The 15,955-nt window shown below is 42.4% G+C and overlaps 1 protein-coding gene across 4 annotated transcripts in view; it reads right to left on the bottom strand.

Annotated features, from left to right (window-relative positions):
- Nucleotides 1–5,658: 5,658 nt before the first annotated feature.
- ice2 (interactor of little elongator complex ELL subunit 2) overlaps nucleotides 5,659–15,955 on the bottom strand; it is a 121,056-nt gene continuing 110,759 nt past the window's right edge. For 2 of the 4 annotated variants that reach the window (XM_059945988.1, XM_059945991.1), the window contains one exon: nucleotides 5,662–6,545. In XM_059945988.1, the coding sequence (XP_059801971.1) occupies nucleotides 6,339–6,545 (207 nt within the window). In that variant the 3' untranslated portion in view covers nucleotides 5,662–6,338. Of the gene's footprint in view, nucleotides 6,546–15,955 lie in introns of all 4 variants that reach the window. The other 2 variants (XM_059945989.1, XM_059945990.1) reach the window with 2 other exon arrangements.

Genomic DNA, 15,955 nt, shown 5'->3' with positions numbered 1-15,955 from the left:
GAGATGATGTATTAGCATGGATAGATATTGGTTAACTTTTAGAAAGCAGAGTTGGAATACATGGGTGTTACTCTGGTTGGCAATCAGTAGTGAGCGGTGTGCCACAGGGGCCAGTGCTGGGCCCGCAATTGTTCAAGATAAACATTAACAATCTGGAAGAGGGGACCGAGTGTAGTTTATCTAAGTTTGCTAATGATGCTAAATTGAGTGGAAAAGCAAACTGTGCAGAAGATGCTGAAAGTCTGCAGAGAGATATAGATAGGTTAAATGAGCGGGCAAGGGCCTGGCAGATGGAGTACAATGTTGGTAAATCTGAGGTCATCCACTTTGGAAGGAAAATTGAAAGAGCAGATTATTATTTAAAATGTAAAAGATGGCAGCATGCTGCTGTGCAGAGGGACTTGGGACTGCTTGTGCATGAATCACAAAAGGTTGGTTTGCAGGTGCAACAGGCTGTCAAGAGGCAAACAGAATGTTGGCCTTCATTGCTAGAGGGATTGGATTTAAGAGGAGGGAGGTTATCTTGCAACTGTACAGGGTACTGGTGAGGCCACACCTGGAGCACTGCGTGCATTTCTGGTCTCCTTACTTAAAGGTATACTGGCTTTGGAGGTGGTACAGAGGACGTTCACCAGGTTGATTCCAGAGATGGAGGGGATTAGACTATGAGGAGAGATTGTGTCACCTGGGACTGTACTCACTGGAATTCAGGATGAGAGGAGATCTTATAGAAACATAAAAAATTATGAAAGAGATAGATAAGAGGCAGGAAAGTTGTTTCCACTGGTAGGTGAGACAAGAATGAGGGGGCACAGCCTCAAGATTCAGTGGAGTAGATCTAGTACAGAGATGAAGAGGAACCCCTTTTCCTAGAGAGTGGTGAAATGTGGAATTCTGTGCCCAATGAAGCAGTGGAGGCCTTTCAGTAAATATACTTAAGACAAGTTTGGATAGATTTTTGCATAGTAGGGGAATTAAGGGTTATGGGGAAAAGGCAGGTTGGTGGAGATAAGTCCATGGCCAGCTCAGCCGTGATCTTATTAAATGGCAGAGCAGGCTCGACCGTCAAGATGGCCTACCCCTGCTCCTATTTCTTATTAGAATCATAGAGAAGTACAGCACAGACACAAGCCCTTTGGCCCATCTAGTCCATGCTGAAACCATTTAAACTGCCTACTCCCATCCACCTGCACTGGGACAATAGTCCTCCATATCCCTACTATCTATGTACCTATCCAAACTTCTCTTAAATATTGAAATTGAGCTGTGTTATGAACCCCAGTTTCAACACCTGGGAATCTGTGTGTTATGTACCCCAGTGTCAATTCTTGGGATGGTACGTGAAATCTGTGACTTTGTTTCTGTGAGTGTCACGTGATGACCAACAGTATAAAAGGAGCAGCACAGATTGCTCCGGAGAGTGGAGTATGGTTTTGATCATGGAAAGACACCAGTGAGTCGGTCGCTGGTTTAAGTTTCAGTAGCCCAAAGGGGTAAGTTGAGATCGATCCAGAGTTTTGATAAATGACTCTCACTGTTGCTGCAGCTGGAGGCAGTTGCAGAGAAGAGGGGAGAGAAAAGGTTTGAAACAGAAGAAACCTAGTGACAAAGAGATCACTATTTGGACTCCCTCCAAGTAGCCCATAAGGGTGAGTTTGATTCGATTCAAATACTAAAGTGTGGTTGTCACGTAGTTAATTCACAGGAGGGGGTTCTCTGGTGAGGGAAAACCTTTGTGAATACCACGTGTGTTAACCCTTGTCTGGGTGTGGTAGTTCACTGAAGAAAGGCACCCCTGTGGCAAATCACTGTTGGAGTTACTTTGTATGTCGTGGAACTGTATAATCCAAACGTGGATTTTTGGCATCCACTTTGGTAAACCCCTGCAAGGTCTCAGGTGTGTGGTGACCAGTCCTGGAAAAGGGACTTCTCCTGTCAGTTACATGGTGAAATCATCACTTTTTGGGTACTGTGTGTCTGCCGAATCACCTTCAGAAAGGTACGATGGCCGTTTCTGGTGTATCTCTGCGAGACTCGCTTCTTCGCTGTATTTTGAATCTCCGTCTTCATGATCGTCTCTTCGTTACACTTCAAATCTAAAAGGCTCTCCTCTCAATTACCCCGTGAATCCCTGAAACTTTCTGAACTGACCTTCTGAGACTGGGCTTGTTTAATTTAATTTTCTATGTTTCTGCCTGAGTGTTAATAAATTTTGTTGTTTTCTGATAATATCCTGACTCCATTCCATATCTATTATTGCTGGTTCCACGTAACAGCTGGTATGCACCACTTGTGCTGGCAATTCATTCCACACTCATGACCTTCTGAATGAATAAATTTCCCCTCATGTTCCCCTTAAACTTCTCACCCCTCACCCATGACTTCTGGTTGTAGTCACACCCAACCTCAGTGGAAAAAGCATGCTTGTATTTACACTCTCTATACCGCTCAAAATTTTGTATACCTCTATCAAATTTCCTCTCAGTCTTCTACATTCCAAAGACTATAGTCTGAACCTATTCAATCCTTCTTTATAACTCAGGTCCTCCAGACCTGGAAACATCCTCGTGAATTTTCTCTGTACTCTTACAATCTTGCTTACATCTTTCCTGTAGGTAGGTGACCAAAACAGCACACAATACTCCAAATTAGGTCTCACCAACATTTTATAGAACTTCAACATAACATCCCATCTCCTGTACTCAATACATTGATTTACGAAGGCCAATGTGCCAAAAGCTTTCTTTACAACCATATCTACCTGTGCTGCCACTTTCTATGAATTATAGACCTGTATTCCCTTTGTTCTACCCCACAGTTTCTCAGTGCTCTAATATTCACTGTATAAGATCCTACCCTGGTTTTGTCCTACAGAAGTGTGAAACCTCACACTTATCTGCATTAAATTCCATCTGCCATTTTTCAAGCTGATGCAGGTCATTCTGCAAGCCATGAAAGCTTTCCTCACTGTCCACTACACCTGAAATCTTAGTGTCATCCGCAAATTTGATAATCCAGTTAACGACATTATCATCCAGGTCATTGATATACTGTAGATGACAAACAACAAAGAACCCAGCACCCCTAGTCATGGGCCTTCAGTTGGATAGGAAACCCTCTTCTGCCACCCTCTGGCTTCTCCCACAAAGCCAATGTCTAATCCAATTTACTGAATGCTGTGTGTCTGAACCTTCTTGACCAGCCTCCCATGGGGAACCTTGTCAAAAGCCTTACCAAAGTCCATATAGACAACATCAACTGCCTTGCCTTCATTTACTTTACTGGCAACTTTCTCAGAAAACTCTAAAATTGGTTAGACAACCTCTACCATGCACAAAGCCATGCTGACTTTTCTTAATTAGTCCACATTTATCCAAGTACTTGTATATCCAGTCCCTTCGAATACTTTCCAATAACTTTCCCACAACTGATGTCAGACTCACCAGCCATTAATTTCCTGGTTTATGACTGTCTGTCTGTCTAGGTACCATATCCGATGCAGATGTTGCCTACCATGGTTTTCCATACAGATCTATCCCTTATTCTTTGGATGACTTCCATTTCCTCAAGGTGTAGCCACCTGGCTAGGCTTTTGATGTACAAAAGCTGAGGTCTTCCTCTAAGTTTGCTCCCCTCGATCTTTCCAGAGAATATGATTTTTTCTAGTTCATCTTTCCACGTGTCGTCCTAGATCTGAGAACTTCATTTGATGTGTGTGCAGTCCATATTTTTAACATTCTCCTGTAGAATCATAATTCAGCTGCTTCTAGTCTCTTTTCCATTGCTGGGGAAATGGTCCAGCATTCACTTCCATAAGCCAGGATAGAATAAATGTAGCACTGCAGTATTTTGTTTTTAGTGTACATGCTCATCTTTCTGTTAATATGGTCCTCATTTTCTGGAAAGCTTCTTTTACCATTGCTATTCTGTATTTGATATCTGTGTCGCACATGCCAGCACTTGTTATTTGGCTGCCAAGATATCTGAATTTGCTGACTTGTTTGAGGTTTGTATTTCTGATCTTGATCACACATTGTGGGCTGCTTGTCTTTCTGGAGGTGACCATGCTTTCTGTCTTCTACGTGTTGATTGAGAGGCCTCTGCGATTACTTTCTGCTGCCACTATAGTGAGCAGTTCTTTAAGTTTTGTTTCTGAGTCAGCTATTAGTACCATGCTATCAACATATCTGGTTTATGCTTTTTTAAGAAAAAACAGCGAAACAACAGTGACTATTCTCCAATCCTCTGGTAATTATTAAAGATAAGTGTAACTGAGTAAAGTTGATCTTATACATAACCCTGCTAGTTGGTGAATCCACCCGTTTCTCCAGACTTCCTGCTGCACAGATTTCAGTGGTTGAGTATAGCATTTCATTATCTCTCACCAGTTCCCTGTTACTTCACCCAGGTTTGTAGTTTATCACTGATAGCCAAACTCATTGCATCTAAGCCAGCATCAATCTTGGATCATGGGTGTGGCTTGGCATCTTTCCCTTTCCTGTGACTTAACTCTTTCCTACTGAGGCAGCAAACCTCCAGGTTATTTGGCTTTTCTTTTGAGTATCTTTTAAAGCTGGTTTAATTTAGTTCCCAGTTCAGAGAACGCAGCCAGGTCTCAACAATGGGTGGCACACCTATAGCTTCAGTATGAACTTGTTCCTTTTAGCCATGTGTTGGTATAGGGAGTGCTCGCTTGGACTGCACTCTCAATTTGGTCCTTCTTCCCTATTGTTTTGCTCCATATTTGTTATTTTCCACTCTTAATAGAGTGGAAAAAAGACCAATTATTTTAAAACATTTATTGCTTCCACTCTCCTGGTACATAAGCACAATTTCTATTGAGTTCTTCTTGTTTGTTTCTGAATTTATTACCAACTTTTCCCAGCAATCATTCTTCCTATATGCTCCCCAGCCTTATAACTGACTACTTACCCTTTCCTCTCAAGTGGTGAGCCCAGCTGGTTCAGAAGAAACCTGTCCCAGATGTGCAGTTCCTTTATTTATGTGTCCTGTGACACAAAGCACCTTTCCCACTAATGACCATTATTTTAGCAATTTAATAATGGGATTTATTGACAGACTATCAAACCATCTCCACAATGAGTAGATGCATGTAATATTCTCAGGAAGGGTTCCCAGATTCTCATGTGGATAAGCAACAGTGGGTTAAACTTGTTGGGCACTGATATGCCAGGGAAGAGGACACAAGGTTTCTGACAGTGGTGGCAGCCTCACTAGCACTCCCTTCTTTCTTGCCTAAAGTCGAGATGGCTTCCAACCAGTGGGTAGCACTCATACCAAACCTGTGATAACTCAAAGCAGCTAATACATTCAAAAAAGAAAAGCCCACCTTGAACGTTCAAGGATGCTGGCCTACCCAGCCTTAGTTGCCAACATGCACCAGCTGATGCACCTTTGGTTCTGAGTTATTTTTTAAAATCACCTTTTCCAGCCATCCCTCCTTGCATTTCACAATTTCAGAACTCAGTCTGAGTAGTCAAGGAAGGAGTCAGGGGACAGGATTTAGAGGTCAAGTGCAGATGGTCTAGGTGATACCAGAGACAAGAGTGAAAGTCATGAAACAAGAGTAAGGTTTGAAATTCAGCACAGGAGGGAGTAAAACACCACAAGCTGGGAACAAAAGGCGATCCAAAGCCCAGATCAGTCACTCACCACATATATAATGTGCACTGAAGTGAGGAATATAATTTCAATCCCAGCAGAGTAGGAAGCTCTTGTTACTGATGATGCATCATACGTTTCATTTCCTTATGTCTTTTATTAGTAGTATAAAATTGAGTGTGCTGAGCAGTCACTGTGCATATAACGTGTGTGAAGGGTTGCACAATGACTGGATGAGCTCCTGAATGAGCTCAGACCAAATGACCAGTGAATCATCATCATAACTCTTCACATCAAACTCACAGCTAAAAGTGTCTTTTAAAAATGGACAGCATTCAGCAAAAGGCAATACGTTTAAAATGTTACAGTATACCCCAATGAACATCAGCAAGTCAGATGCTGGGGAGAATGAGCACTTCAATGTTTTATTTGTGATAAAAGGAGGTAGCCTTCAGTCTGTCCATCCTCTCCAACAGGCTTGTGATACAAGCTGTACCAATCGCATGTAGCTACCTACAGAACTGGCACAAATCATTTTGTGGTTTTCTCACGATCTTCTGCTGAAATGTGTCGACATGTACAGTAGGATTCTGGTCTGTCAGATCACATTCTTTCCACGAGAGGACTTACTTAGACATTCCTACTGAAACAGGAAGGGCTGTGGGCTGTGTGCAGAGTGACATACGCACATTCCAGCTCTGACTCACTCTTCACATTTACTGCCCCTGTTTGTCTTGTGCTTTCCGTGCTTTAAGCTTTGCTCTCCATTTCTTCATTCGACCCTGCCTCTTTTTCTTCTTCTTTTTGTTTGTTGTAAGATCTTGCTTTTCAGTCTGCTTCGTCGATGAAGGATGACCTTTTGTTTCCTTAGTAACTGCCTCTCCTTGAGCAAGTATGTCTCTCTTTGCTTTTGCCACACCCATCTGCAAATGTGAAACCACATTGTCAAAATCAAGCACACAATACTTGCAGATAACTGCAATGTTTGAAACAATTACAGCAAAACTTTCCCTTCCCTTCTACTAGTTCTGATATGGAGTTCTGCCAATAATAACTCCTGAATAAACATTAGGCCCAGGTAGGGTAGGGTAGGGTGTGTGCATGTGTGTATACCTACTGCACAGAGGTTCCAAAGACATTAACAGCTGGTAGGAGATACTTGTGCAGATTAGACTCACAATAATGGATGATACCATCACTGTCACTGACAGAATTGATAGATGGCTGGAAGCTGGCATGGGGGAGAGAGGCAGTGGTGGGAGGGTGGACAGTAAAGCAAATACAACCTCACACTTATTATCCCTCTCTGAAACTGAAATCTGCCAGCACCAACCAGCATTTTTTTTCAGTTTCAGAGGGTACAGTGGTTGAGCTCATTGCTCCATCTCCTAATTATTTATAAGAACTTGCTCACAGGAGCATTGTCCAACATAACTTTATCTATAGCATGGTAGGTTAGGGAAAAAAATGGAACAGTGACATTAACTAAGTATCAGAATAGTTACAGAGAGAACACAGAACAGTACAACACAGGAATAGACCATTTAGTGTATTAATGTCTGTGCCAACCATGATGCCAATCTAACTAATTCCATCTGCATGAACTCCATTTCCTTCCATTCCCTGGCTCTTCATATGTTTATCTACACTCTCTTAAATGTTGCTGTTGTAACTGCTTCTACCATTTCCCCTAACAGCATAATCTAGGCACCAAATGCTGCAAGAAGTGGTTATCTTACCTGTTCATCAAAAACTCATGCTAGCTAGGGATTGGCCCATTTAAGAAGCATTGCACCTCCTTCTACTAGCTGATGACATCTAGAGTATAAACCATGTGTGCTGAAAACGTGGTCTCTTTTGCGTGCTGGGTCACTGCGGGCCAGGTCACAAATGGTGCCAGGAAAACAGTCTAAGAGTGCTGTAGTAAGAGAGGACCTGGACACACCCTTTAGTTAAGTATTTGTAACTGGGTGTAGTGAGTTCCCCCGTTGGTCAGTGTCACCAAGGATATTGTATCCTAGCTGTCTAGGTGATATGTAAACCAAGGCAGTACGATATGGAGAGCTATTGTCCATGCAGTAGGGTTCCCCTCTCCATGCAGCTGATGAATTCAAAGGACCAGCAAATACAGTTTGGCACCAGCGATGTCACAGGAGTTGCCAGGTAGTGTTGAACTCAATGTAGGCTTGCTTTAGGGACTCCAGTTCTGGATCTTTCTGAGGGGTTTATTCCCGAAGCTTTTCCATTGAGTGGATTTAGTCACAAGGCAGAAGTCACAAGGTTTGAGATCAGAGTTTTCCTTCTCCTGGATACGCCGCCAACCATGGCTGGCGAGCCCCGATGCACGAAACTGGCTGTAATTCGAGTGGTTTATTGTACGCTTCTCTGGGTCACTGTGGACCAGGTTGTGAATAGTGTCACGGAATCAGTGGAAGTGTGCTGCAGTGACAGAAGGCTCAACTGCACACTCTATTTGCCACTGGGTGTAACTTGAGTGGTTTTCTGAATGTTTAGTGTTTGTCTTATTCCTGAAAATAAATGGTTAACTTTATTACTGGTAGTGAGTGTCTTTTGTTCCTACTCACCGAGCCAGTGAACCTGATTTCACACTCCAACTATTCTCTGATAAAACATACTCCACGCATCTCCCCTCTCACCTTAATACTATATTTGACAATTCCATCCAGAGTAAAAGACAGTAACCATCTACTCTATACATGCCTTGCATAATGTTATATATGTCTATCAGGCCTTCCCTCAGCCTCTATTTTTCTGTTCTTACAAGGGATGAGGGCATCACAGGCTAAACCTGGTGTCAGATTTCTTGAAGAGTTATTGAAGCTGCACTCATCCAAGCAAGTAGAGAGTATTCCATCACACTCCTGATTTAAGGCTTGTAAGTGGTTTGGCAAATTAAGAGGCGAGTTCCTCACTGCAGGATTCCTAACCACACCAGCTTATTCTCTGCTCAATGGTAACCCCTGGGATAGTGACAGTGAATGATTCAGTGATGGTAATGTCACTGAATGCCAGTGGGTGATAGCTGGATTTTTTCTTGTTGCCACTTGTGATCACATCTTGCCACCTATCTGACCAGGGTGGGTGATAAGCTGAGCCAGGAGGTTGCAGATTATGATCAGCTACATTCTGTTACCATTGATGGTCCACGGCACCTCAACTCCGTTTTCAGTCTGCCTCATTAAGCATGGTGGTAATGCCACATGACATGGATGATAACATGGTTAACTGAATCAGCAAATTTGCGGATGACACCAAGATTGGGTTGTACTGGACAGCAAGGAAGACTATCAGAGCTTGCAATGTGATCTGGACCATCTGGAAAAATGGCAGATGGAATTTAATGCAGACAAGTGCAAAGAGTTGAACTTCAGTAGGACCGACCAAGGTAAGCCTTACACATTGAATGATGGGGCACTAAGGACTGTGATAGAGCAAAGTGGGTGATAGGTGGCATCAGCAGGTACTTTCCTTACCAATTTAACCTGACGTTATGCCATTTCATAGGATTCCTGAGTGAATGCTGAGGACCCACAGGGCAATTCCCACCAGTGCCACAACCTACTAGGTCTGTCCTGCCAGTAGGACAGTACATACCCAGGTATAGAGATGGTGGTGTTTGGCATGTTACATTTCAGAGAAAACAATCCAATTTTGTCTACCACCTCCTTATAGCTAAAATTGTCCCATCTTGACAACATCTTCTGCAAGCTTCTCTAATGCCTCCAGATTTCTTCTTCTGTTAGGGCAATCAAAACTACACACAATACTCTAAATGTGGCCCAACCAAAGCTGAACAAGACATTTCAATTTTTATGCACTATTTTATAAGCAAAGGAAGAAGGATAGTCCAGAAATTAAAGCCCTGAATTGGTGGAAGGCCAATTGCAATATCACAAGATTGGACTTAGTAAAAATAGACTTAGAACGGCTACATGGGATATATCTACATCTGATGAGTGGGAGTAATTTGAAAGAGAAACAGTGAAAGATCAGGGCCAAAATGATCCCATAAGATGAATGCTACGTCAGCAAATCCAGAGAATTCTGGATGTCTAGGGATATTGAGGGTTGGAATAAAACAAAAAAGCAGAATATAATGAGTACAGAGAATGGCGAGCTGAAAAATCCTTCTGAACAGTAGAGAATACTTCAAAAAAGAAATTAGGAGGATAAAGAGAGGGTGGACAACATTAAGGAAAATGCTAGATATAACATCTCAAATTAAGGCATTTTGTAATATTAAGAGCCAGAAGATAACCAGGGAAAGAGTGAGGCCCATTAGGGATCAAATATTAGACATATGCATGGAGTCTGAGGACATAGGTGAGGTTGAAACTCATTCACTAATGAGGATGTTAGTCATAGAATCATACAGCATGGAAGCAGGCCATTTGGCTTAACTCATCTACACTGATCAGTGGCACTCTTTCGTTTTAATCCCATCTCCCAGCATTTGTTCCATAGTCTTCTAAGCTTAAGCAACTCAAATACTCATCTTGTCATATTTGAAATGTTTTCAGTGACCTAGTATCGGGTAGTACATTCCACTCTCTGGGTGAAGGTCCTCCTCATATCCCCTTTATCTCCTTTAACCTAAGCTGGTGTTTGTGTTTCATCTCTCTCTGATATGGGAAAAGGTTCCCTACAATCTACACCATCTATACCCTCGTATACAGCTGATATAATTAGCGAGTTCAAGAAGGGAATCACTGGAATTCTGGAACACGTCATTAAAGATGAGTTAAGTGCCTCAGTAGGCTGAAAATTGAAAAAGTCTCCAGGGTCTAATGTAATGACCTTTTAACTTATAGAATGATGACATTATTCTCAAAATGCTCACACACTGACATGTCCACCACTTGTTTGGTTTCACTTCCTAAGATTAAGTCCAGTACAGCCCCTTCTCATTTATGTAATGGCTGAATAAACTCTTCGGGATAGACTTTACAAATTCCTTCCTGTCTAAATGCCTTGCACTAAAACACTCCAAGTCAATACTGGGGAAGTTAAAATCCCCCACAACCATAAACCTATTACTCTAGCTCCTTTCTGTAATATCTGCTCCTCCATCTCCTGCGTTCTGTTGGAGTGGCTTGCAGTAAAACCCAAGCAAAATGATCACCTCTTTCTTATTTCTAAGTTCTATCCATATGGCCTCATTGCAATAGCCTTCTGAGATACTATGAGGGGGGTAGAAAAGGGTAGAGAGTAAAAAGCTATTCCTCATAGTAGATGTTTCTAAAGCTAAAGGGCATAGGTTTAAGGTTAAATCATTAGAATGGATCTATGGAAGAATTTTTGTCACCCAGAGGGTGGTTAGAATTTGAAACACACTGATGCAGGGAAAAAAAACCTCTCAAAACATTTAATAAGCATTTACATGAGCATTAAGGCATAGAAGGATCAGGGATTGGTAAACGGAATTACTACAAATGAGTACCTGTTGGTCTACTTGTATATGGTGGGCTGAAGGGTCTGTGTCTGTGCTATATGATTCTGTGACTCTGTGACTCTGTGATTGGTCAGATGATCATATCTTTGATCAAAGAGTGTGATTTTAAACAGTGTCCCCTGACAGATAAAGGGGCACTGGGGTTAAAGGAGAGAATTTCTGAGCTTGGGGCCAAGCAGTTGAAGTCAATCTGGAAATGGTGGAGTGAATAAATAAAATCAAGGATATGCCCAGAATTGGATCACAGATATTTGGAATATTGTTAATTGAAAGGGTTACTGATTAAAGGAAGAACAAAGCCAATAAGGTAATGATAAATAATGATGAGAATTTTAAAGTGCAGCTGCTTTTAAATAGTGTGTTCACCATTTATCTAACCATAACCCAGGTTATTCCTGTTTCTTCAATGTACACCTCCATCAAAATAGAAAAGCACAATTCTCAGAAATGAGAGGTGAAAGTGTGGAAAGTGGATCAGTATGTCACAGCCAGGAATGGTGGAGTGATTAAAATCAAGGATGAACAATGGTCCAGGACTGGAGTAGATTACCTGGAATGTTGTGTGTTGATGAAAGGGTTACAGGTAAAGGGAAGGACATTACAGAATTAGAGGACACAGGATGGAACTTATAATGGCAAATATTAAAGCTACAGCTTGATTAGAAATAGTGCTGTAGGGAAATGCACTCCACGCCCATGGTTATACATTTACAGCACTCTCCACATTCGTCCCAATTATTAATGATGGGGAGCAGTGAAACAATGCAGTTTTAACACAGTGTATAATTAGCATCAGCTCTATGGAACAAACAGACCTACAATATAGTTAATGCCACCAGCAAAGTAACAGCAGGCACAGGGATGAGTGAGGAAGCAGAATCTGGCTGCAGAGGTGACTAATGTGGACAATTGTGGGCTGGCCTGAATGGACCAAACACCCCATTTCAGTGCTGGAAGAATCAATTTGGTAGAAAGGGATGAAGCAAGCATACTTCCATTGTATTAACAGGAGAGCACTTGTACCACCATGTGGATTGATTAGACAGCCTGCAGAAACCTAAACTATTAAAGAATTAATTAATCCCAAATGGCTTTGTAAGTAATGTGAACCAAAGTCAAAGAACTGCAAACTAGTTGGAGTTATAATTGTTTTTAGTTCCCTTTATGGCTCCTAAAGCCCATACATTCTGTATGACATGAAATAATGTAAAAATTGCTTTGCTTCACCACAAAATGCTTCACATCAACCTGAAGTTCTTCTTTGGAAGCAGGACTCTGCAGCATAGCAGATCAATGACACTGGAAAATATTAATGACATGACCACTCAGCTACCCACCCCGACCCATCTCATCCACTCTCTGCCACAACTGTATTTTGCACAGGTTGTTTTCTTGTGTCCCAACTATAACCTTTAGCTCCAGCTCCCCAGCTTTATCAACTGGCCACTCTGCAGGCTCACAACTCGATGCTTCTACTTCAGGTGACTACCCACATTTCTGACCTCCTTGAGATCCAAATCCATATAATTTCATCACCCTGAGAAACAAGTTAAGTATTCTGCTGCCTCCGTTGAAACTTGGCCTTCAACCTTGCCCCCATCTGCAGCCCTCCGTAACACACAGTCAGAGAAAGGCTTGGTCTGTGTTAAGAGGGTACCACAGTTTAGCCAGTCAGCTCCTGCACCCACATTGTGGCACAAAACAGAGGCAGCCAGGCTTCAAAATAAGACACAGAGTAACACCAGTACAGTATCTCAGGCCTATGGAGGATAAAGGATCCTGCTCTGATATTAACCCTTAGAGCCCATAACTTCAACAAATAAATCTGTTTACCAGGTGACACATGAAGTGTTGTGTAGATTTTTGGACACATTATAGGAAAGACACCTTCAAGCTGCAGAGGGTAGAGAAGAAATTTACAAGGATGCTTGTTGGACTAGAGGGCTTGAGTCATAGGAATGAGATTGGCCACACTAGATCTTAATTCTTTTCAATGTAGGAGAATGAATGTATAGATGAGGTGGGCAGTCAGAGGATCAAGAGATCCAAAAAGGGTTCAGATACAAAATAAGTTAGGGATTAAGGGACCTGACAGATAACTTTTTTCCACAGAGGGTTGTGAGAACCTGGAACGGGGTGCCAGTAGAAGTATTTGAGGTGTGTATAGGTACCTACATTTGGATAGGTACATAGAAGGAAGGGGCTTGGAGGGTTATGGGCTGAATGTGGGCAACCGGGACAAGCAGGGAAAATGCTGCAGTCAGATGGCCTGAAGGGTGTGTTTTTGTGCTGTATTACTCTATGACTACAACATATCACAGTCAGAAGGGCTGAACTCTATTCTTTAGGTACTATGGATGTACCAATATTGATGACTGAGGAGTCTAATAGTATGGAGTGTACAAGATAGACCCAGCTGTAGGATGTGAACTAAGTGTGGGATGGAAGGTACATATATTGCTGTTGGGAGTAAGATCAGAAATTATAACAGCTCAGGGAGAATAGCATGGAAACAATACACTTTAGAATGCATCATGGAGAGCTACTAACCACACCACGGCCATCTTAGAACAAATGCACAAAATATCAGTGAGCTAGATTTATCAGTTTAGAAGCAAGGTCAGAGCATCACAGATTCCCAGCAAAGAGGAGGACATTCGGCCAATTGCCTCTATGTCCACCATAGACATCAGAAGGAGAATGCAGTGAGGTATATTGATACAAAGTTTAAAGCAGGGAGTTGCACAACAGGGAGGGGGTATATTGTCAATACTAGATGTATAATGGGAAGGTATAATGGTACATCAGTGTATCTAGGTACTGCAAGAGCACAGCAAGAAATATTTCATACTGATTTATCAGTCTCTTTTCCAAGCCATGTTAACAAAATTATACAATCACTAAGATCTTGTTCCATCTTGATACACGGGAAATTAGAAAATCAGTAAACTGTAGTAAAAGTAAACCCCAAACTAGAGAGCTCAGTGGCTGCTGGGGTGACAATCAGAATGAATCTCCTTAACGACCACAGTGTGGACGGCTAAGGCTCCTGGACCAATCCCTGGCACCCGACTAGTCACTGCCTCCCAACACAGAAGTGATGTTTTCATTCCTACCTCCATTCCCTATCGACTGGCCCCTGCCAGTAGGTCACCCTTCACCCTATACATTCCAGACCTTGTGTGGCACATCATTGAAGACCAATTACACATCAGCTAGGTCATTATTTATCCATTTTGCTGTCAACATCCTCAAAAAAAAACTCAACAAAAACTAACTTCCACATCATAAAACCATATCAATTTTGCCCAGTGATTTTATTATTTCTTAATGTTCTTGTTCTACTTCCTGACATTTTTCCTGTTGTTAACATGAGTCTAACTAACATCCTCTATTTCTCTCTCCCTCCTTCCTTAAATAACATGATTAGTTAAAAACCCACTCAGTTCACCAATAACAATATGGTCACTTCATGGTCAGCGTTATTCAGGCTGCCCATCTTTTAAATTCCCAAATTTACTTAAACTCCCCAGCTGCTATAGTGGGACATGAATTGTTGGATCGAAGATCTGGAGCTCTGGCTGACGGTGCAATAACTTAACCTCAGTGTTAGCATATTCTTATTGACAGATTTATGCACTTCAGCCACGTGGCTATCAAACACAGGGAATGTCACTGGGATACATCAGCAACACACAGGAGGGAAGGTTCACAGCAGCAGGGATCCATGTGCACCCAGGACACTGAAAGAGTAGGTGGTTGTGTGCAGCATAAAATTTGGAGGCTGCTCTGGTAAAAGTACAAAAGCTTTGGATGTGTATTGAAGGTTCTTTTGAGTATACAGCACATACAGATAAGCATTCCTGAATTCTGCCAAGATTCCTGTTCTCCCATTTAAGGTTTCGCTGAACACCTACGCTCAGTCCACCAGAGAAAGCAGGATCTCCCAGTGGCCACACATTTTAATTTCACATCCCATTCCCATTCTGATATGTCTATCCATTGCCTCCTCTACTGTCAAAATGAATCCAAACTCAGGTTGGAGGTACAACACCGGCTGAGTAGCCTCCAACCTGATGGCATGAACATTGACTTCTCTAACTTCTGTTAATGCCCCTCCTCCCCTTCTTACCCCATCCCTGACATATTTAGTTGTTTTTTCTCTATCTCTCTCTGCCCATCACTCTGTCTGTTCTCCATTTCCCTCTGGAGCTTCCCCCCCAACCTTTCTTTCTCCCGAGGCCTCCCGTCCCATGATCCTTTCCCTTCTCCAGCTCTGTATCACTTTCGCCAATCACCTTTCCAGCTCTTAGCTTCATCCCACCCCCTCCGGTCTTCTCCTATCATTTCGCATTTCCCCCTCCCCCCACTACTTTCAAATCTCTATCTTTCCTTTCGGTTAGTCCTGACGAAGGGTCTTGGCCCGAAACGTCGACAGTGCTTCTCCTTATAGATGCTGCCTGACCTGCTGTGTTCCACCAGCATTTTGTGTGTGTTGTTTCAGTAGCCTGTTATGGCCTGCTGAGGCCATTTCTCTCAAGTTCACTTTCAGGATAGCCATTATCACTGGCAGGGGCAACATTTATTGCCCACTACAAAATGCCCTTGAAAAGGTGATGGTCAGGCATCCTCGTGAACCTCTGCAATCCTTCCGTGAAGGTGCTCCAACTGTGCTGCCGGGAAGTGAGGTCCAGGATTTAAACTCCAGCAAAGATGACATTTCCAAATCAAGGTGGTACACAACTTGGAGAGAACCTGCAGGTGATGGTATTGCCCTATACCTGCTGCCCAAGCCCTTCTTGATGTGTTTGTTTGTAACTCAGTGGGTTTGTGGGACTGAAATATCCAATACAAAGCACC

This window comes from Hypanus sabinus, chromosome 21 (assembly GCF_030144855.1).
Source record: "Hypanus sabinus isolate sHypSab1 chromosome 21, sHypSab1.hap1, whole genome shotgun sequence".
Classification (NCBI taxonomy): Eukaryota; Metazoa; Chordata; class Chondrichthyes; order Myliobatiformes; family Dasyatidae; genus Hypanus; species Hypanus sabinus.
This window is presented reverse-complemented; position numbering and strand designations above follow the sequence as displayed.